The sequence below is a fragment of the Microcaecilia unicolor genome, chromosome 14 (genome assembly GCF_901765095.1).
Source record: "Microcaecilia unicolor chromosome 14, aMicUni1.1, whole genome shotgun sequence".
Taxonomy (NCBI): domain Eukaryota; kingdom Metazoa; phylum Chordata; class Amphibia; order Gymnophiona; family Siphonopidae; genus Microcaecilia; species Microcaecilia unicolor.
In genome coordinates, this window is record NC_044044.1 from 9,493,997 (window position 1) to 9,516,521 (window position 22,525).

Genomic DNA, 22,525 nt, shown 5'->3' on the forward strand with positions numbered 1-22,525 from the left:
CGTTAACAAGTACTTAACTGGCAGTGATTAGGATTTACACACAGATCTGCCCTATGCCCTATTCTATTATATGCGCACCTAAATTTCATACTGTGCGTCTGGAAAGGGGGTGGTAGCCACAGGAAGGGCACTACCAGAAATCAGACAGAATGTTACAGAATATCTGCATTTCTGCGCAAGCATTTATAGCAACAATTGGCGGATGTAAATGTCTCGTGCCTAAAGTCAGGCATTACAAATGTGCACAGCGCCCTTTACAGAATTCTAGCTTAGTACAGAACATCCCGGAATCTAACGTTCGTTACCATTTATGGCCTTTCCCTCTGTCTGAACAACTGCCACCTTCTTCTGACAACCTCTCGCCATATAATTTGAACCAGCTACCCTCCTGTTATATTGAACCACAAGACAAGATGATGATCTAGATACCAATCAGAAGCACAGACCCTTTGATTGGCCCCACAAAGAAAGCTAAGTTTGCACAGGGTTTTTCTACTGCTCCTCAGAAGCATAAGGAAATGCATATAAAGGAGGATTCTGCTAAAAACCTACACACAGTCTTTAATTTTAAAACGGTTTATCAGTTTATGCTCTAGAGCGTGTTGGTTTGTGTATTAACTGTGGTACTCTGAGATATTTCAGCTTGCAGAACAATCATCTCTAGATGTACAGAACCGTCAGGCTAAACCTATATTTTAAGGACAAAACCGACTTCCCTCTTGGCTGATGTTCTGAATTGTATACACCTGCTGGACCCTAGCAGAGGGCAAAGATAGACGTGCAAATACATAACACAGCAGGGATCAAAGACAAGATGGAACCAGCATCTACAACACTTGATTCAAGAAGAGAAACTCTTTACCCTTGGTGATAAATTCATTTTCAGACACCATTTTGGTTCTTTTTGCCCCTGACAGCAACCCTGGTGGAGGGCAAAACATGGCTGTCAGGTATTTGTTTTTTTAACTGCTTCCACAGGTTCTAGTAATCTACTAAATTCATTTACAGATTACTTCTGCCTGGTTTACTATTTTACTTTCATCTTGGCATTTACGGAATGACTACCTTGGTGTTTGCTTTGACCTGTGTGGTGTTGCTATACATAAGCCAAGGATATTATATGCAGTTGCTAGTGTAGTGCATGATTTTTAAAAAGCCAACGGTATTATACTAATATGCCCCTGTATACTGACTTTAGAGGTCAGGCATGGTACAGCAAGGTGTCCTGAACATAAATAACAACACATCACTGCATAAAATGTCCATACAAGCCAAGGGTGCTACATTAAAGGGTCACAGGACCCCCAAGATTCCCTCTCCTGTTGTACTGGATCACAGTCATAAAAATACCTGCAGTGAAGCCAAGTTGTCCTTCACCGTCTTGCCAACTGCAGGATTGGCGCCACATCAGCAGACAGCACATCCCCTTCCTGTATCAGACATTATAAGGAACCATAGCCTGGCTTCCATCTGACAGAAGAGCATCCTAGGAAGAAGTCTACTCAACACCTACCCATCTCTTCTCTTACTTGTAGCGTGATCCATAGTGAAAATCCATAATAAAACACCCAGAATTCTTCTCATTCACTCACTTGCCTCCCCAGAGCTGGTACCGGCCAGCCGCTTCTTCCCCTCCCCCTCATAGTTTGTGCCACCAGTTCCTGCCACTCTGTACAAGTCTTAGTACATAGTAGGTGAAGAGAACTCCTCTCTTCAACGTTAAGACTGTTCAAAGATTTGGGGAAAAAGTCTTTTAAAGTTGTCTTTTATATATATATACATATATATATATATACACACACACATGGGTGGGCAAGGCATGATATTAGGCTAACTTCCTGCAGCCGGTGAAACCGCGCTCTGATCTGTGGAGTGTAGGTGCAGCACATGGGAAGAGTTGGCTTTGGCCCCTTGACAGGATGCAATGGGAAGATTAAGTAGTAAAACCTCGCTTTTGCAGCCCTTCGAGCTCCTTGCTCTGCTTCAGCTCTTTCATTCTGTGGAAAGGAAGAGAGAGATATTAAAGGAAGATTCCCAGAAAATTTCTCTTCGATATGTGCAATCTTTTTATGCTCCTTTTTTTCAGAGGTGCCTTTATCTTTGGTTATGCCCCCCCGCTTTCTGCATTTGCCACTTCTCTCCTTATTTCCTGTAGCTCTGTGCATTGCCCCTGCTTTTTCCCCCTGCCCTTTCTAACATCCCTTTCTTTCCCAATTCACATTGCTACGACCTTCCACATCTCCTCTGAGAATATGCTAAATGTATTTGCGAAGGACCTCAAAATCAACACAGTGATCCCAAAGAATCACGCACACCCCTTTCTCCTGCTTCTAGAAGATTTCTACCCTATGATTTCAGTAGCTCACCACAAAGCTTTTTTTTTTTTTTTCTGAAGGCCACCCCTTGACACTCTGGACCACATTCAGTAGATATAATACTTGCAGTAGAATCTGAGATGATTCTTTTCTTAAGAACCTCATCTTTCAACAGGTGACTCTCACAAACATGACTGCAAATCCTGTGTTGCCTGTTCCTTCACCTGCTAAGAGTAGAACTGCAGCATGAAATCATTATGGGAATATAAAAGCAGCCTCTGATGGTTTGGCACAGGTATAGGATCCTTCTCCTCTAGGGCTAGAAAAATTTAGGGAAGAAGCAAAGGGGCACAGTTTGTTACCTCTAGGTCTGGTCGAACGCATAGGTACTGAGGACTATGACTAGACTGGTCAAAGGAATAGCAGATGGATAGGAGCTATTACCTCTAGAATAGGCAGCTTGGGGAAATGGTACAGGAAGTCCATCATACTGGGTCAGACCAATGGTTCATCTAGCCCAGTATCCTGTTTCCAACAGTGACCAATGCAGGTCACAAGTACCTGGCAGAAACCCAATTAGTAGTGACATCACATGATACCAATCCCAGGGCAAGCATTAGCTTCCCCATGTCCGTCTCAATAACAGACTATGGACTTTTCCACCAAACTTTTTTTTTTAAACCCAGATACGCTAACTGCCATTACTACATCCTCCAGCAGTGATTTCCAGAGCTTAACTATTTGAGCAAAACAATATCTCCTCCTATCTGTTTTAAAAGTCATTGTCAATTTGTTGAGTGTCCCCTGATCTTTGTACTTTTTGAAAGAGGGAAAAATTGATTCACTTTTAGCTGTTCTACACCACTCAGGATTTTGTAGACTTCAATCATATCCCCCCTTAACCATCCTCTTCAGTCTTTCCCCTCATATGGGAGGAGTTCCATTCCTTTTATCATTTTGGTCGCTCTTTGAACCTTTTCTAATTCCGCTATATCTTTTTTGAGATACAGTAACCAGAACTGAACACAATACTCAAGGTAAGGTCGCACCATGGAGCGATACACAGGCATTATAATATTCTTGGTCTTATTTTGCATCCCTTTCCTAATAATTCCTACCATCCCTGTTTGCTTTTTTTTGGCCGCTGCCATACACTGGGCAGAGGATTTCTAGAACTGGGTATTTCTGGGAGTGGACATATGGATAAACAACCTATCAGAGTTCTATGGCAAGATGGCTCAGATGATAGCGTCATGGATACCAAATATATCACCTCTAGATCAGACAGATCACTGGATGGGTGCAGAGCTGCAGAATTTGTTGCATCTAGGAATGGATGTCTCAGGTAGGGGCGTAGCTACGGGTTTGGCTCAGGCCGAAAAGCGCACAGCCACACTACCACAGCCTTCAGCTGTGGCGGCTCAGCCACCTCTTTTAGGCAGTCGGCACTCGGTGGCTCTTCTGGTCCTCCTCGGCTCCTCCTCCTACCTGTTAAATGTTTTCGTTTTTGATAGGCCAGCGCTGCATTGCCATCCCGCACCACTCTCGGCTCTCACGCTAACTCCGTCCTGTCCTGCAGCACCGCACTGGTTTATTATTTTGGTAAGCTGAGCTCAGCTACATTGCTTTGCTCCCCGCAGTGCGTAAGGCATGATAGACATTGCTTTTGACTCGTAACCACTTGTAACCACTCGCCTCCACCTACCCTCCTCTCTTCCTTCCCGTTCACATTAATTGATTTGATTTGCTTACTTTATTTATTTTTTGTCTATTAGATTGTAAGCTCTTTGAGCAGGGACTGTCTTTCTTCTATGTTTGTGCAGCGCTGCGTACGCCTTGTAGCGCTATAGAAGTGATAAGTAGTAGTAGTAGTCTCTTGTAACCAGAGCTAATATTGTGATGTCATAATGCCTCAGGCCACCAATAAGAGCCAACCTCATCAGTGATGTCACAATGGCTTGATTGTCCTATACTTGGCTCACTTTTATTACATAGCTCTTTGAGCAGGGACTGTCTTTCTTCTATGTTTGTGCAGCGCTGTGTACGCCTTGTAGCGCTATAGAAATGCTAAATAGTAGTAGTAGTAGTAGTAGATAGTGCCATAGTGCCACATGGGAAAGGCTGCCGGATTTGTCATGGGCACAGCTCCTCCACACTGTGCCTGCCGGCTGGGTCTAAATATTATTATTAGTCTTCACATCATGAAACACAATCACAGCAGCTGAGCAGCACTCCCCCGCAGCCCCACACAACAGGTACAGGAGCCAGCACGTAAAATAAAAATGCATATATTTTTTTAAATTTTAATGTCATGTACTGTGTACAGAGTGACTCAGAGTGTAATCAAAATGCTGGCTGGTGATGGGCTTCTGGGTGGGGTCAGCACTCACTGCCTAGGGCAAAAAAGGTATAATCATTAAATATACTTTTTTTTGCCCTAGGCAGTGAGAGCCCACCCCCACCCAGCATTTTGATTACTCTTGTAATCAAAATGATGGCTCTGGTGGTAGGCTTCTGGGTGGAGGGTGGACTCTTCACTGCCTAGGGCAAAAAAAAAAGTATATTTCATCACTAAATATACCTGTTTTGCCCTAGGCAGTGAAGAGCCCACCCCCACTCAGAAACTCACCAGCAATACATTTTAATAGTGCCCAGGTTCATTTTAAAAAGGTTGTCTATTTCTCATGTTGTTGGAGGGTTTTTGGGTGGGGATGGTCTCTGCAGTACCTAGATTAAAATTTTTAAAAAGTGTGGGTGGTCTTCTTTGGGTGGAGGTGGGCTCTGCAGTTCCCAGGGCATTAAAAGTCTTATATTTAATGCCATGGGGGGGGGGGGGGGGGGGTAGGGAGTAGGACAGGCCAATGCTAGGCTACAAGGAGGGGTGGGGTGGTAAGATAGGGCTAATACTTAACTATGGGATGGATGGTGGGGAAGGGATGGATTGATACTGGGCTACAGGGATGGATGGGGGGTAAAGTAGAAAGGGAAGGGCTGATTCTGGGCTACGGGGTTGGACTGGGGGGTAGGGAAGGGAAAAGCTGATGCTGGGCTACTTGGATGAATGGAGGGAAAGGAAAGGTCTTTGTTTTATGTTTTTGTAATATGTTTTAAAACTATGTGTGTTGAACTGTGATCTGCTTAGAATTGCATAGATAGTGTGGTATAGAAATTTAGAAAATAAATAAATACATTTCTAATTTTTGGTCCTTTATTCTGTAATTGATGAGGGTTGGTCTGTGGTCTGCATGTGACTGAGCAGGTGAAGGATATGTGCCAAACTGTGGCAATTTTATTTTGTATCAGAATAGAGAGAAAGCAGTAGAGGCCAAAGGAAGGGAAAAAGAGTTCAAAGGTATTTTACCTGTTTTGCTTAATCAGGCATTTACATTTGTTATAAAGCAAAGTTTGAAGGATATATGCCATTGCTGTAATTATATTGCAGGATTCTGTTATGTGTGTTGATATGTTTGCCATTATAGAAGACTTATATCTGGTCAAGTTTGATATGGCATAATGTAACTATATTTAAAAACTAGTAAGAAATGCCCGTTTCAGGAAAAAATGAAACGGGCACAAGCAAGGTAATTTCCCGCCCACCATCCTCCCTCCGTCCCTCCCTTCCGAGTTCCACACCCCCCTCTCCATCCCTCCGTGACTTGTTGCGAGTTTGTGATTAAAGTTCGCAGGGCTGTCCCCGCTGCTGTCACTGAATCTCTGGAACTCGTGCGTTGTGCATTCCCCGCCCTCTACGTCATCACATTTTGACGCGAGGGCGGAGGTACACTGACTGCAGGCCCGTCCCGCCCTCTGCGTCATCACGTTTTGACGCAAGGGCGGAGCTACACTGACTGCAGGCCAAACCGGATATCTCGGGCCCCTCAAGTTTCTGGCTTGAGGCTTCATTGGAACTTTGGAGGTGCCTTTTATATATATAGATATTGGGGGGGGGGGGGGGGGGGGTTCATTTCCATTAAAGTATGTATGTGGTTTATGATGACACAGGGCAACTGTTGGGCAAGCTACTTAGAAATCCATCATCAATCCATATTAGCTCTGGGCCCGCCCAAAATGTCAGGTCTGGCTACGCCACTGGTCTCAAGGGGTGGACATGGGGGGGGGGGGGGGGGGGGGGGGGGTGGAGTATGTTACCTCAGACAGGATGGCTTAGCGGATGGGTTCATGGCTACAGAGCCTATCCTCTCTAGGACCAGATGATTCCAAGGGACAGAGAACCTGTCACCTCTAAAACTGAATACCTCATGGGATGAGAGCAGAGCTACAGAGCTTGTCATTTTTAATTACTCAGTATCTCAGGAGATAGACATAGAGATGAAGGGTTGGTCTCCTCTAGGACTAGATGGCTAAGGGGATGGGCACAGGTACAAAGACTGTCCTCTTTACAATTAGATGGCTCAGGGGACAGGAACAAAGATACTGACCTTGACCCGGTCCCCATCCCCCTCTAGACTGGATGGGTCAGGGGATAGTTACAGGAAGAGAGAATCTTGTTTTAAGATCATCGCTTCAAATGATCCTAAAGCCACTCCCTTCTAAGTCTAGTGTATTAAATGAAGAGACAACCTCAGTCTAGACACAAGCACACATTAACAGTAGGACCACCAGCAAGAAGAGGACCTCCTGCTTCTCATGGGAACTGATAACGAGTTCCACTGCAAGCCTACCTGTGCTGGCAACGACGCAGGAAACGCATAATCTTCCGAGCTGCCTGGTCTTGCTTCTTGGTCAGAAAGGAGCCTCTGAGAAAAAAAAACAAAATCAGAATAAAATCAGTTCCAGTCATCTGCCTTTCTGATGCACACCGGTCTCCAAGGGCCTTATTTTCCTGATCACCCTCATCTGAAATAATTTAAGTACTCCACACAGGGATGTTATATGCACAGATGTGGTTCAGAAGTCTGGAGCATTCTGTTAGCATAACCATAAAACTGATACCAAGTACAGTAAGATGGAGATACTTTAATACATTGTAGTTCTTTCACTCTGCTGCCCCCTCACACAAAAAGATTAAAAGCTTTTAAAGCATATCATTGATGAGATCCCATCCCTGCTTGTTAGAGCTTACAATGTATTCAAGACAGACAAACAGAAGAAATAAGAGAATTCCCCATTTATTATGGGAATAACTAAAGCATCGATATTAACAGGTAAATAAGGAATTAAGATTCAAAAGCAGTCTCAAAAAGGTGGGTGTTTAGCTTGGATTTGAAAATGGCCAGAATATGACACACCAATTCAGAAGTCTATTCCACATTTACAGAGTACGACAAAATGTCCTTCACAATTATCCCCCCCTCCTCCTCTGGGGAAGGGGTAAAATAAAGATGTTGCTGGTGAGACAACTGCATCAAAGAAGGATGCAAAGTATTTAATCATTTGGATTTATTTACCACATTTTTGAAGAAATTCACCCAAGGCAGTGTACAGAAAGAATAACGTGGACACAGGCAATAGACAATTACAGCAGTAAAAATACTGAAGTAATAGTACACAAAATGCTACTTCACAAAGTGGAATAATATGAGACACTACAGACACAAAACCAGCAGGAGTAGTGTAGCCAACACGACACTTCTAAAACGAAACAGGAGAATGGCTAGTTACTACAGAAGACTTTATTCTATAAGACTCGACACGGCACCGTGTTTCGGCCAAGGAGCCTGCCTCAGATTTTATGAATAAATTCAATATAAATATACAATAATATGTACATAAAATGATATAACAATCACAATCTTTAAAAAAGACTTGATTGCAAAGCGATGAGAAAATCTTACAGTCCCTTCACTGGCTTCCTGTGAAATTTCAAACAGAATTCAAAATTTTGCTGTTAGTTTTTGAAATTGTTGTATTTCCTCAACACTTAGCGCCACTCTTTGACATTATCAACCTGCTCACTCCCTAAGATCTTCTCAGAAACAGTTACTTGAAGTACCCTCGTTTAAGCAGGTGCACTTAGAAGAATACAGATCTTCTGCATTTTATGTGGCTGGCCCTAAATTATGGAATGCGTTACCTTTAGAGCTTCATTTAACGCAGGACATTGACCTATTTAAAAGAGATTTAAAGACCTATTTGTTTACTCAAGCATACGGATTATTATAGGAATGATACCGTTTTGTTTTATAGTTTGTATAAAAGTTTGTATTAATCAGTAATCAAGTATGATTTTGTTTTGTTATTATTTACTGATTGAGATTTTATTATGTATGCTATTTTGTTCCTCGCTTAGATTGTATTAGATACGGTGGGTTAAAAATAAAGTTTTATTATTATTTATTATCTAGGACCAGAACAAATATTAATTTGCAGAATAGTATTAGCTAGAGTTATATAGCTGTCTCAGCAATGGGAAACTACCTAGGTCCAGCCTATCTCGGACAGTCTTCTCTATGGTTTCAACGTATAACCTAAAGTCCATCCTAATGGATGTTTGACAATTTAAGAATTTGTTGAAGAGCTTTACAGCAATCTAGTTTCCTAATAACGAAAGCATGCACAAGAACATGGCATTTTGGAATCAAAGGCCCTCTGTGAAGTGAGCGAAGCAGCCTTAGTGTGTAAAAGCATTTTCACACCATGCTAGAAATCAGCATGTTAAAATTCAGTTTATTATCAATAATCACCCCCAGGATCTTAACATAAGATTTGTTTGGGATCTTTGAACCTTGAATTAAGCACTACTGTACCTCCTGTTCTACGTCTGGTGAATCTCATACTTCGAGGTTAACAGATTATTTTCTATCCAAGGTAAACAATACCTGATGCAGATACCCACACAGTCACACTCCGGCCGATATGCACCCCACAGAGGCCAGCCGGCTAAGTGCCGCAATCGGTGTTGAGTCCAGATATTCAATGCTGGGCCGTTTTCAGTAACCGGAATCAATTATCAGTGTTTTTTTGTGGCCAGCTTTAACTTAACTGACCAAGTTAATATTTAGCACTGGCCGGTTAATTTATAGCAGCCTAAGATAGGACTGCTATTTATGTAGTGCAATTTGGCTGTTAAACTTAGCCGACAAAGTGCTGACTATTCGTGGCTAGCCGGTTATACATCGTGTGATATAGCTGGTTAGCTGCTATGAACTAATATTTAGCGAAGATAATCGGCTATCTCATGCTGAATATTAGCGCTTGGCCGGTTAACTGCTATTTAACCGGCCAGGAGCCGTTCCTGGTCTGTTAAGTAGCACTGAATATCAGCCGGACTGTAACCAGGGGAAACGGACACCCAGACTAAAGGATACACACACACAGATACAGGGTATGATACATACCTGTAGCAGTTGTTCTCCGAGGACAGCAGGCTGATTGTTCTCACGACTGGGTGACGTCCGCGGCAGCCCCCACCAACCGGAAATAAGCTTCGCGGGACGGTCAGCACGCAGGGCACGCCCACCGCGCATGCGCGGCCGTCTTCCCGCCCGTGCGCGACCGCTCCCGCCAGTTGAATGACTAGCAAAAAATATGAAACACACAACTCCAAAGGGGAGGAGGGAGGGAAGGTGAGAACAATCAGCCTGCTGTCCTCGGAGAACAACTGCTACAGGTATGTATCATACCCTTTCTCCGAGGACAAGCAGGCTGCTTGTTCTCACGACTGGGGTATCCCTAGCTCTCAGGCTCACTCAAAACAAGAACCCAGGTCAATTGAACCTCGCAACGGCGAGGGTATAACAGAAATTGACCTACGAAGAACAACTAACTGAGAGTGCAGCCTGACCAGAATAAATTCGGGTCCTGGAGGGTGGAGTTGGATTTACACCCCAAACAGATTCTGCAGCACCGACTGCCCGAACCGACTGTCGCGTCGGGTATCCTGCTGGAGGCAGTAATGAGATGTGAATGTGTGGACAGATGACCACGTCGCAGCCTTGCAGATCTCTTCAATAGTGGCTGACTTCAAGTGGGCCACTGACGCTGCCATGGCTCTGACACTATGAGCCGTGACTTGACCCTCAAGAGTCAGCCCAGCCTGGGCGTAAGTGAAGGAAATGCAATCTGCTAGCCAATTAGAGATGGTGCGTTTCCCGACAGCGACCCCTAGCCTGTTAGGGTCGAAAGAAACAAACAATTGGGCGGACTGTCTGTTGGGCTGTGTCCGCTCCAAGTAGAAGGCCAATGCTCTCTTGCAGTCCAATGTGTGCAACTGACGTTCAGCAGGGCGGGTATGCGGCCTGGGGAAGAATGTTGGCAAGACAATTGACTGGTTAAGATGGAACTCCGACACCACCTTCGGCAGGAACTTTGGGTGGGTGCGGAGCACTACTCTGTTGTGATGAAATTTGGTATATGGAGCATGAGCTACTAGGGCTTGAAGCTCACTGACCCTACGAGCTGAAGTAACTGCCACCAAGAAAATGACCTTCCAGGTCAAGTACTTCAGATGGCAGGTATTCAGTGGCTCAAAAGGAGGTTTCATCAGCTGGGTGAGGACGACGTTGAGATCCCATGACACAGCAGGAGGCTTGATAGGGGGCTTTGACAAAAGCAAGCCTCTCATGAATCGAACGACTAAAGGCTCTCCAGAGATGGCTTTTCCTTCCACACGATAATGGTAAGCACTAATCGCACTAAGGTGATTCCTTACTGAGTTGGTCTTGAGGCCAGACTCTGATAAGTGCAGAAGGTATTCAAGCAGGTTCTGTGCAGGGCAAGAACGAGGTTCTAGGGCCATGCTCTCACACCACACGACAAACCTCCTCCACTTGAAAAAGTAACTCTTTTTAGTGGAATCCTTTCTAGAGGCAAGCAAGACCCGGGAGACACCCTCAGACAGACCCAGCGCAGTGAAGTCTACGCCCTCAACATCCAGGCCGTGAGAGCCAGAGACTGAAGGTTGGGGCGTCGTTCTGCGAAATGAGAGTCGGAAAACACTCCAATCTCCACGGTTCTTCGGAGGACAACTCCAGAAGAAGAGGGAACCAGATCTGACGGGGCCAAAAGGGCGCGATCAGAATCATGGTGCCGCGGTCTTGCTTGAGCTTCAGTAAGGTCTTCCCCACCAAAGGTATGGGAGGATAAGCATACAGGAGGCCGGTCCCCCAATGGAGGAGAAAGGCATCCGACGCTAGCCTGCCGTGTGCCTGAAGTCTGGAACAGAACAGAGGCAGCTTGTGGTTGGTCTGAGAGGCGAAAAGGTCCACCGAGGGGGTGCCCCACGCTCGGAAGATCTTGCGTACCACTCTGGCATGGAGCGACCACTCGTGCGGTTGCATGACTCTGCTCAGTCTGTCGGCCAGACTGTTGTTTACGCCTGCCAGGTACGTGGCTTGGAGGAGCATGCCGAACCGACACGCCCAACGCCACATCCCGACGGCCTCCTGGCACAGGGGGCGAGATCCGGTGCCCCCCTGCTTGTTGACGTAATACATTGCAACCTGATTGTCTGTCCGAATTTGGATAATTTGACAGGACAGCCGATCTCTGAAAGCCTTCAGTGCGTTCCAGATCGCTCGGAGCTCCAGGAGGTTGATCTGCAGATCCTTTTCCTGGAGGGACCACAGACCCTGAGTGTGGAGCCCATCGACATGGGCTCCCCACCCCAGGCGAGATGCATCCGTCGTCAGCACTTTCGTGGGCTGCGGAATTTGGAATGGGCGTCCCAGGGTCAAATTGGTCCGGATGGTCCACCAGAGCAGTGAAGTGCGGCAACTGGTGGAGAGGCGGATGACATCTTCTAGATTCCCGGTGGCCTGGAACCACTGGGAAGCTAGGGTCCATTGAGCAGATCTCATGTGAAGACGAGCCATGGGAGTCACATGAACTGTGGAGGCCATATGACCTAGAAGTCTCAACATCTGCCGAGCTGTGATCTGCTGAGACGCTCTGGTCTGCGAAGCCAGGGTCAAGAGATTGGTGGCCCTCGCTTCGGGAAGGTAGGCCTGAGCTGTCTGGGAATTCAGCAGCGCTCCTATGAATTCCAGAGACTGAGTTGGCTGGAGATGGGACTTTGGGTAATTTATCACAAACCCCAGCAGCTCCAGAAGTTGGATAGTGCACTGCATGGACCGGAGGGCTCCTGCCTCCGAGGTGTTCTTGACCAGCCAATCGTCGAGATATGGGAACACGTGCACTCCCAGCTTGCGTAGATAGGCCGCTACCACCACGAGGCACTTGGTAAACACTCGTGGGGCAGAGGCGAGCCCAAAGGGCAGCACACAATACTGAAAGTGCCGTGCGCCCAGTCGGAATCTGAGATACTGCCTGTGAGCTGGCAGTATCGGGATGTGAGTGTATGCGTCCTTTAAATCCAGGGAACATAGCCAATCGTTTTTCTGAATCATTGGCAGAAGGGTGCCCAAGGAAAGCATCCTGAACTTTTCTTTGACCAGGAATTTGTTCAGGCCTCTCAGGTCTAGGATGGGACGCATCCCCCCTGTTTTCTTTTCCACAAGGAAGTACCTGGAATAGAATCCCTGCCCTTCCTGCCCGGGTGGTACGGGCTCGACCGCATTGGCGCTGAGAAGGGCGGAGAGTTCCTCTGCAAGTACCTGCTTGTGATGGGAGCTGAAAGACTGAGCTCCCGGAGGACAATTTGGAGGCAGGGAGGCCAAATTCAGGGCGTATCCGCACCGCACTATTTGGAGAACCCACTGGTCGGAGGTTATGAGAGGCCACCTTTGGTGAAAAAATTTTAACCTCCCTCCGACCGGCAGATCGTCCGGTACGGACACTTGTAGGGCGGCTATGTTCCCGTGGATCCAGTCAAAAGCCCGTCCCCGGCTTTTGCTGTGGAGGCGCAGGGGGCTGCTTAGGCGCACGCTGTTGACGAGAACGAGCGCGCTGGGGCTGTCCCTGTGCCTGACGAGGCCTTCGGGCCGGCTGGTTGTACCTACGCTTTGCAAAAGAATAGGGTGCAGCCTGCCGTGCCCGGGAAAAACGCCCACCCGTGGGGGCGGGTGCTGAAGGCGCCCGGTGGGAGAGCTTGTCGAGAGCGGTTTCCCGCTGATGCAGTTGGTCCACCATCTGCTCGACCTTCTCACCGAAAATGTTATCCCCCCGGCAAGGGACGTCAGCCAGTCTCTGCTGGGTGCGGTTGTCCAGGTCAGAGGCACGCAGCCATGAGAGCCTGCGCATCACTATACCTTGGGCCGCAGCACGAGATGCCACGTCACAGGTGTCAAAAATCCCCCTGGACAGGAACTTTCTGCACGCCTTCAGCTGCCTGACCACCTCCTGATAAGGCCTGGACTGCTCCGGCGGGAGCTTATCGACCAGGTCCGCCAGCTGTTGCACATTGGTCCGCATGTGGATGCTCATATAGAGCAGGTAAGATTGGATGCGGGTCACGAGCATGGAGGATTGGTAGGCCTTCCTCCCAAATGAGTCCAGAGTGCGAGACTCCCGCCCCGGGGGCGCCGAGGCGGTATCCCTCGAACTCCGTGCCCTCTTGAGAGCAGAATCCACGACCGCTGAGTCATGGGGCAACTGGGGCCGCATGAGCTCTGGGTCAGAGTGGATCCTGTACTGGGACTCTGCTTTCTTGGGAATGGTGGGATTAGTTAGTGGTCGCACCCAGTTCCGGAGCAGCGTCTCCTTCAGGACATTGTGCAGCGGTACCGTGGAGGACTCTCTAGGTGGTGATGGATAGTCGAGGACCTCGAGCATCTCGGCCCTCGGCTCTTCCACAGAGACCACGGGAAAGGGAATGCTTATAGACATATCCCGCACAAAGGAGGCAAAGGAGAGACTCTCAGGAGGTGAGAGCTTCCTCTCCGGTGACGGCGTGGGGTCCGAGGGAAGGCCTGTAGACTCCTCGGAGGAGAAATATCTCGGGTCCTCCTCTTCCCCCCACGAGTCCTCGTCCTCGGTATCGGACATTAGCTCATGTAGCTGAGTCCGGTACCGGGCCCGGCTCGACGTCGAGGCACCAAGGTCTCGGTGTCGTCGAGCGGTGGACTCCCGCGCCGGCGGGGACGGAGCTCCCTCCATCGACGTCGACGGGGACTCCACCTGCGTGGCTGTCGAGACCGGCACCGCAAGCGGCGGCGGTGTCGACTGCCCCGGCGCCGGGCTAGAGCTCGCCGGCGCCACAGTCATCGGCGCCGAGGGCGCAAGCACCCCCGGCGCCGGCACAGCCTGGCGCATCAGCCCTTCCAGGATCCCCGGAAGGATGGCTCTGAGGCACTCGTCCAGGCCCGCTGCCGGGAAAGGCGGTGGGGCCGGTAAGGGTGTCGGTGCCGGAAGCTGCTGGGGGCCAGGAGATGGCACCGAGGTGCCGGAACCCCGACGCGTCGGTACCTCCACCACCGACGGAGATCTCTCCTCTCTGCGATGACGCTTCGGCGTCGACTCCTCTTCAGGGTGCACCGAGGGCTCCCGGTGACGGCGCTTCTTGTCTTTTTTCCGGTGCACGTCACCGGTGCCGGAGGGCATGGAGGAGGAGGAGGTCGATCCCCCTCGGTCTCGGGGTACCGGGTCCGACAGGGTTCGGTCCCGTGGCTCACGAGTTGAGGGAGTGACCGGGGCCGACTGCCCACGCGGTCTCTCTACCCCACTCTCGCCGGCGGGCCGACGGGACCTGTTCTCCTGGGGTCGCTGCCATCGGTGCCGATGTCTCGGGCATCGATACCGGTACCGAAGAACCGGTCTTCGATACCGATGCCGTCGAGGTCGACGTCGAGGGGCCGGCGCAAGTTCCAAAAAGACGGTCCCGCAGAACTTGCCTCGCAACCTGAGTCCGTTTCCGGAGACCGAGACACAAAACGCACGACTTGAGATTGTGCTCCGGCCCGAGGCACTGGAGGCACCAAGCGTGGGTGTCGGTCTGCGAGATCGGCCGGCCGCAGCGACCACACTTTTTAAATCCACTCGGGACCTTCGAGGACATCGACGGAAAAATCGCGTCGGCGAAGTCAAAGTCGGCAATGGTGGCTAAAATCACACCACGAAAATTGTAACCGACCGAGCGGCCACTAGGCCGCAACGAGGCGTCCCCGCTAGAAAGCGAGGGAAAGAAGGAGCGCGTGCTCCACACGCGCAAAATTCTTTTTTTTTTTTTAATAAAAGAGAAAGAAGAAAAAGAAGAGGCCGAACAGGCCAAAAGCGACGATCCGCGTAAACGCGGTCGAAAAAATCCGGCGGCTGAAACGAGAGAGAGGGGAAAACACAACTCTCTCAGTCGCGGAAAAAAAGTAACTGGCGGGAGCGGTCGCGCACGGGCGGGAAGACGGCCGCGCATGCGCGGTGGGCGTGCCCTGCGTGCTGACCGTCCCGCGAAGCTTATTTCCGGTTGGTGGGGGCTGCCGCGGACGTCACCCAGTCGTGAGAACAAGCAGCCTGCTTGTCCTCGGAGAATAGAAAATACTGACACACAAATAGTCACACAGAGATCTGAGGATAACTAAACACACAGTCACAGAGAAAACCAAAGGACACACATGCATACTCTGGTACTGACTTGATTTTCTGTTGCATGCTGGCTCCAGTCCTGTGGCCCTGCTTCAGTTTCTCGCAGCCCTTGTAGCTGCGGTAGTACTGCTGGATTAGAACGGCCGCCCGCCGGCTCTGCTGGAATTTCTTCTGCTCATAGTAGCTGCGAAACTTGCTCTGGATCAGGATGGCAGCCTGTGTCATCTTCTTGTACAAAGCATACTGAAGGAAAAATGACAGGTAGTTAAAAACCCAGACCAGAAATTTGACCCAAGAGGTGAAGAGAGATTCTGTTGCTTCCAGAGCATGCAGTTTTAAAAAAATATTCCCCTCGCATCAACTGTAATTTATATCCTCAGCAGTTAAACCACTTCAGTAAAGCATTAGTATCTGAATGATGACTAAATTATCACTTTCTGCCCAGGGTTTCCATTCTCTGCCTGTTAGGGACGAAGCATTGGGGAGTGCACAACACAATTGCTGATAGCGCTCCTTCCAGTAGTATTGCTGGTCAGAGCTTCTTCCAGGACGTCTCATTAACCAGTCACCAAGTGTCATTCTAAGAGCGCAGTGCTCAGCTGTTCTTCTCCAGGGGCTGAGTGTGCTCCCTCAGCAGCCCTCCAAGCCTTGAATGGAGCTCAGACCTTCTCTTGCAACACTTCTTGTAAAGCTAAAAAGATGCATGAGCTGTAATGGCACAATGAGAAAGCTGGAGGTTTGGAGGAGAGGAAGGATGGAGTGTATGCAGGGAACATGCAAAGAGCCAGCGGCTCATTACCTTTAGCGCTATCCATGTCAGCTAGCGAGGGAGGAGACAGAACAGCCAGTTAGTAAGATACAGAACAGTACTCCAGGTGTTGGGAGCAAATACAGCAGGTTTTACTGCCAGTGCAGATCCTGTTGAGAGAAGGTGGACTTGCGTCTCCCAGAGGTACAAAGGGGTTAAAAATCAAGATCATCCTTGCCTGCCCCTGCTCATCTGGATCTAATCAAACATATAAAGGGCAAGTGACTGACTCACCTGCAAATGCGCAGTAGAGTCGGAACGCTGAGAGTGTAGAAGTCCAAGCCCCGCCTCCACCGGCAGTACAGCCCAATAGGGAGGGCTTGGACATGGGCGTGGAAATCGGAGGAGGAGGGAGCAGGGAGGGAAGGAGGGGGCGGAACTGAGGGAAACAGATGCTGGGGGGAGAAAGCAGGGTTGGTGGATGGGGGGGGGAGGAGGGGAGGCCATAGAAAAACAAAACATTAGCCCGTTGTTACGGGCTTAACGGCTAGTAAGCCCATATTTGAAGGATGCATGATTTTCATGCAGTGAGTAATGGGACAGTAAGTTCCATCTATCCACCTCTACAATGGACTGGGAAGAGGTCAGTTTGCAGTATCAATTCATTTTCCCCAATTTGCAGTTTAGGGGAATAAAAAGGAATTCCATTTGGAAATTTCAGAATAGGCAATTTGCTGCCTGAACAGGTTACCCTTCACTCCCAGAAAGGTAATTTTCTAACATGATACCTAGAGTGTCAAGGCACATACGTGCATATTTTGTCCCCATTTTAAAAATAAGCACATAGAATGTGACTTTATAAAATTACTTCTCAAAAGTTCCCATACAAAGTTATACCTGCTCCAGTGCTGAAATGTGCATAAGTGTACCGGAAATACTTGGTACACATGAATGCTGATCCTACCCCCACAAAAGCCTACGTGTGTATTGGAAAAAAAGTAGGTGCTATATTTTCCTAACACCTACTTTTATACACCTATACTCCAAGGCAATTAAGAGTTTACTGTTAATCTAAGAGTGTACAAAGGGGTCCCTTGATAATATTCATGGCTTCTGGAGGGGGATATTGGTATTTGTTAACATATGGAGTGTTTTTCCCCCCCAAACATTTTCCATCTTTATTCTCCCCTCCCTAGATGACATAAACCAGAGGTTTTCAACCCAGTTCTCGGGGCACACCCAACCAGTCAGTGTTTTCAGGATAACCCCATTGAATTCAACGGGGATATTCTGAAAACCCCGACTGGATAGGTGTGCCCCAAGGACTGGGTTGAAAACCCATGTCATAGACCAAGGGGTTCCTGGACTAGTAGGGCCATGCAACCTAGAAAGCTACCTCCTGCAAGGTGCACCTTCAGCACCACTCATTTCTCAGTAGGGGTTGCCACAAGTAGAGACAGCTATCTTCCCTTCCTCCCCAGACCTCTGCAGCACTCCTGCATAATAATCATGCCTGCCTGAATCAAGCCTAGATCCTCTATTAAGCAGCACACAGTAAAGCGAAGTTACTCACCTGTAGCAATGTTCTCTGAGGATAGCAGGACATATGCTCTCACATTTGGGTGACATCATCCATGAAGCCCTGGTCTGGACACTACCCAACGCTCTACAACTTCTAGAAGCCTTTGGCAGGCTTGACCGCGCATGCAGGCGTGTCTTCCTACCCCCATACTCACATGGGAACTGCAGTTGGATAAAAAAGCATAGAGAATTCAACTCCTAGGGGAGGTGGGGGGGGGGGGGGGGAGATGTGAGAACATATCTCTTGCTTGTCTTCGGAGAAAGCAGACATAATGTACTCAGATTTGGGAATCCCTAGCAACCAGGCTCAACAAAACAACCAATGACAGTCAATAGGGACTTGTAATGGCAAGGATAACCAGAACCAATAACTCTAACAACATAAAAATCCCTCTTGTGAAGGTGCAGCCTGGAACAGAAATGAATCAGCCTAGGTGGATGAAATAGGATTATATAAGCCAAATTCTGCAGAACTGTCTAACCAAACCAGCTGCCTTCTGCTCAAGGCTGTAGTGAGATGTGAATGTGTGGACTAAAGATCAAGTCACAGCTCTGCAAATCTGCTCAATGGAGGCTGATCTCAAGTGGACTACCACTGTTGCCATGTCTCTAACATTGCGAGCCATGACATGCTCCCGTCCAGATTCAGCCCGGCCTGGGCATAAATGAAGATGATGCAATCTGCTAGCCAAACGGATAAAGTGTGTTCACCAATGGTTGGGTGTACCGTCTATGACAGTGGTCTTAATAGTTTCTCTGTCAGGGTTACTTTGGATCAAATGAGCTGAAGGTGAGCAACACAGCTGAGCAATGTGTGTCAATAAAGATACTAGACATTGAAGCACACACAATGAAGATATTAAAAATCTTTATTATAGACTCAAATAAAAAAGTGCCCCCAAAACAGCAAGTTGTAACAATAAAAAAAAAAAAATCACAATAAAAACGCCACACCAAAGATGGCTGCTGTCATTAAAACATCCAAAACCTCCCTTAGAAATGTTTGTTTTGGAAATAGAAGAGTATATTCAAGCACTACAGAGGCTGCCTGATGTGCACATTAAAAAAAAATTCAACAGGTTCCATCTTATTTATTGACTCTAATTTGTTGTTGTTGTTACATTTGTACCCCGCACTTTCCCACTCATGGCAGGCTCAATGCGGCTTACATGGGGCAATGGAGGGTTAAGTGACTTGCCCAGAGTCACAAGGAGCTGCCTGTGCCTGAAGTGGGAATCCAACTCAGTTCCTCAGTTCCCCAGGACCAAAGTCCACCACCCTAACCATTAGGCCACTCCTCCACTCCACTCCACATGTTCCATTTTGCATTCTACATTCCTCCACTAGTCAACAGCTTTCTATTCCTGCTGTTACACACACTAGACTACAATCAACAAGACATTCAGCAGTTTTCTTCCTTAGTCCCTCCCTCTGGAATTCTCTTCCTTTTTCACTTAGATCTGAACAATCTTCCTCATGTTTCAAGACAGCTTTGAAGACCCATTTATTCTCCATAGCTTATTCTGATTGAACTTCTTCAGTCTGCACCTTTTATATGGTGGCTTGATCTGGATGATGCTCCGAGCGGTAGCGTCCTTTGGGCAGTAGCACTGGTGTCTCCACAGCTTTTCTCTGTTTCTTGCTGTTATTTTGTTCTGTTCTCTCTTTGCTTCATATTAAGTTGTAGGTCCTTTTCTGTTTTTATTGAATGTTTTTTAATGATTGTACACCACTTTGGCTTTGTTAAAGGTGATATATTAAATTTTAATAAACTAAACTAACTAAACTGATTTACAGTATATGAAATAAAGTTGAACCTTGAACCTTAAAAACAAGATTGGTGCGGGAACAGCTGAATTGGAGGCGGAAACCCTGCTTTGGAAAAGCCGGCGCATCAGCATCACTTCTATGGAGGTTGTAGTGGCCATCTCGGTGCCGATGCTTCTCAGGTACCAGAGACGCTGGTGTCCTGGAGCTCCTGGTACCGTGCTTCAAGAAGGACCGATGTCTGTGCTTCTTTACCTCCACTCAGTGCAAGACACTGGGCTCCCTCGATGCTGACGAGGAATCCTCATGGGTTCTCGGTGTCAGGTCCAATGATGCTCGTCCCGAACAGGCGCTACCGACACCCAAAATCAAGGTAGGAGGAGAACTCCTCAATGCCTATGCGTCCCCCAGTGTCCACTGCAGCTCCTGAAGCCATGGGGACCGATGCCTCTGAACCGAAATTCAGTGTGCCAAAAAGTTTCTCATGCAGGGTCTCTCAACTCTTGTGTCCTTTTCTGTATTTAAGAAGAGTTTACAATGAGAGGACGTACGGTCATACCCGAGGCACAGCAGGCACCAGGTGTGAGGATCTGTCACAGACACAATCTTACCACACCTGAAGCAAAGCCACTCAGAAAAAAAACAGACAAAGTGAAATCAATGGCTCAACTATAATAAACTTTTTTTTCCTTTTTTAAAGAGAAAAACAAAGACCTGGCCGAGAGGAGGCCATGAGCCACAGAAAAAGATATAAGACTTAAAAGGCCTGAACACTAATAAATTTAAAGGGGACAACAAAAAATAAAACTGGTCCCTTGCTACTCATGCTGAAAAAGGAAAGAAGGCAAGAGAAAAAAAAAATCTTGGAGGAAAAACCGCGTGACAGAGAGAAGGCAGACACGTCTTCACTGCTCCATTGAACAAGTGAAACTGCGGGTCCTGCAAAAGTCAGGAGGGCAGGGAGGAGTGTGTGTGTGTGCTCGGTGGGGTTTGCCAAAGACTTCTAGAAGTTGTAGAATGCTGGGCAGCATCGATACTGGAGCTCTATGGACGAAGTCACCCAAATGCGAGTCCTGCTTGTCTTCGGAGAATACAGCCTGATCCAAAATAACAGTTCTCTGAGACATATAGGGATATTACTAAAGCAAAGAAATATAGACATGAAGCTTAAGTTCCCCAGTTGATGAAGATTCAACACGCGATTCTGATAAGCAGCACCCCTAACTTTAAGATTCCTAACAGTAGTAGTGGCTATGCACTTTACCAACTCAGGAATGAAAAATTAGACATGTCGCTTGCTCTCTCACTTTGGCCACAGTCAGCACTGCACCTCACCTGTTTGTATTTGCGGTAACATCTCTGGATGACGGCAGCTGCCACTTCCTGCTGCTCCTTCAATCTGCGTCCCTGCAAGAGGGGAGAAAAAAAAAGGTGGGCTGTGCTGTAACCCCCAACCACATAAGAGTAGCCATACTGGGTCAGACCAATGGTCCATCTAGCCCAGTATCCTGTTTTCCAAACAGTGGCTAAGCCAGGTCACAAGTACCACACCCTAAGCATGACGGCTAATACAGCCAGAGCAGGGGGATGAGCCCTCTCTCTGCATATACATGTGTTGTCTGCTAGACAAGATCTATTGCATATTATATAAGCTACATTTCAGATATAATCTCTCCACAGATGTACATTTCTAGATCTCATACCTTGTACCTGCGGAAGGCCGTCTGTATGATCTTGGCAGCCTCATACAATTCCCGCTGCTCATGGTCCGATAGAGTCAGTAGTGCAAACTCACTCTCCATCTTGCCGTTGGCAGAGGCATTTAAGAACTCAGACCAATTGGCAGCTGATGGAGGATCAAACTTGTCAAAAGTGATTTCTCCCAGAGGGGACTGTAAGGGACTGAGACAGGCATGGGCCGTGGGAGATGTCAGCGGGTCCGTGCATACAGACCTAAAGAGAGAAGAGTGAGAATGAGACTGGGGAAGAAGTAGGAAGAAAGCATGAGACCTCTGGGACCAGAAGAAACAGTGGAGAAACAAGTGAGCCTGCAGCAAGGCAGAAAGTAAGACAGAGAGTGTAGACAGCATGAGACCACGAAAGGAGGAGGAGAGGGAGGACATATTGGAACCATGAAAGGAGACAAGGAAGGAAGACAGCATTAGACCACAGAAGGTTGTAGGAAGAAAAAGAAATAAGACTATGGGAAATAGCAGGGACAGAGGAGTGCACAAGACTGTGGGGAGTGACTGGAGAAGAGGGATGGAAGAGGGAAGAAGGAAGAGACAAGGAGGGCAGAGAGAATGAGACTGCAGAAGATGGAAAGGGTGAACAACACAGGACAGAAGATGCTGGAAAAGGAGGAAAGTGTGAGTTTGTGCGACATGGTGAGGAAGGAGGAGAGCATAACACTACAGGAGAAGATGGAAAGAAAACAGCAAGACTGTAGAGGCACGAATGTGAAATATGGAAGGCAAATATTTCTCCCCTTAGGAACACAAATCTCCTTCTAGTCTATGAAGATTACTGACTACTGGACCGGTCCATGGCTCTGAGAATCCAGAAAGATAAATCCCACATATAAAACAGACCCTTGTTGGAGTTATCTGGTCACATGTCTAAAAGGCATTCAGAGAAATGTAGTACTGCTCAAACTGGGAATTACAGAGACAAGCACGAGGTAAGTATCCCACTGATAACCCTGTAACTACCGTGGAGCATTATGTCTGAAGGTGCTCAG

The 22,525-nt window shown here is 47.7% G+C and overlaps 1 protein-coding gene across 1 annotated transcript in view; it reads right to left on the bottom strand.

Annotated features, from left to right (window-relative positions):
- Nucleotides 1–964: 964 nt before the first annotated feature.
- CAMTA2 (calmodulin binding transcription activator 2) overlaps nt 965–22,525 on the bottom strand; it is a 177,413-nt gene continuing 155,852 nt past the window's right edge. The window contains 5 exon segments of the mRNA XM_030187287.1: nt 965–1,997; nt 6,998–7,072; nt 15,739–15,932; nt 21,121–21,192; nt 21,489–21,738. Of these exon segments, the coding sequence (XP_030043147.1) occupies nt 1,934–1,997; nt 6,998–7,072; nt 15,739–15,932; nt 21,121–21,192; nt 21,489–21,738 (655 nt within the window). The 3' untranslated portion in view covers nt 965–1,933.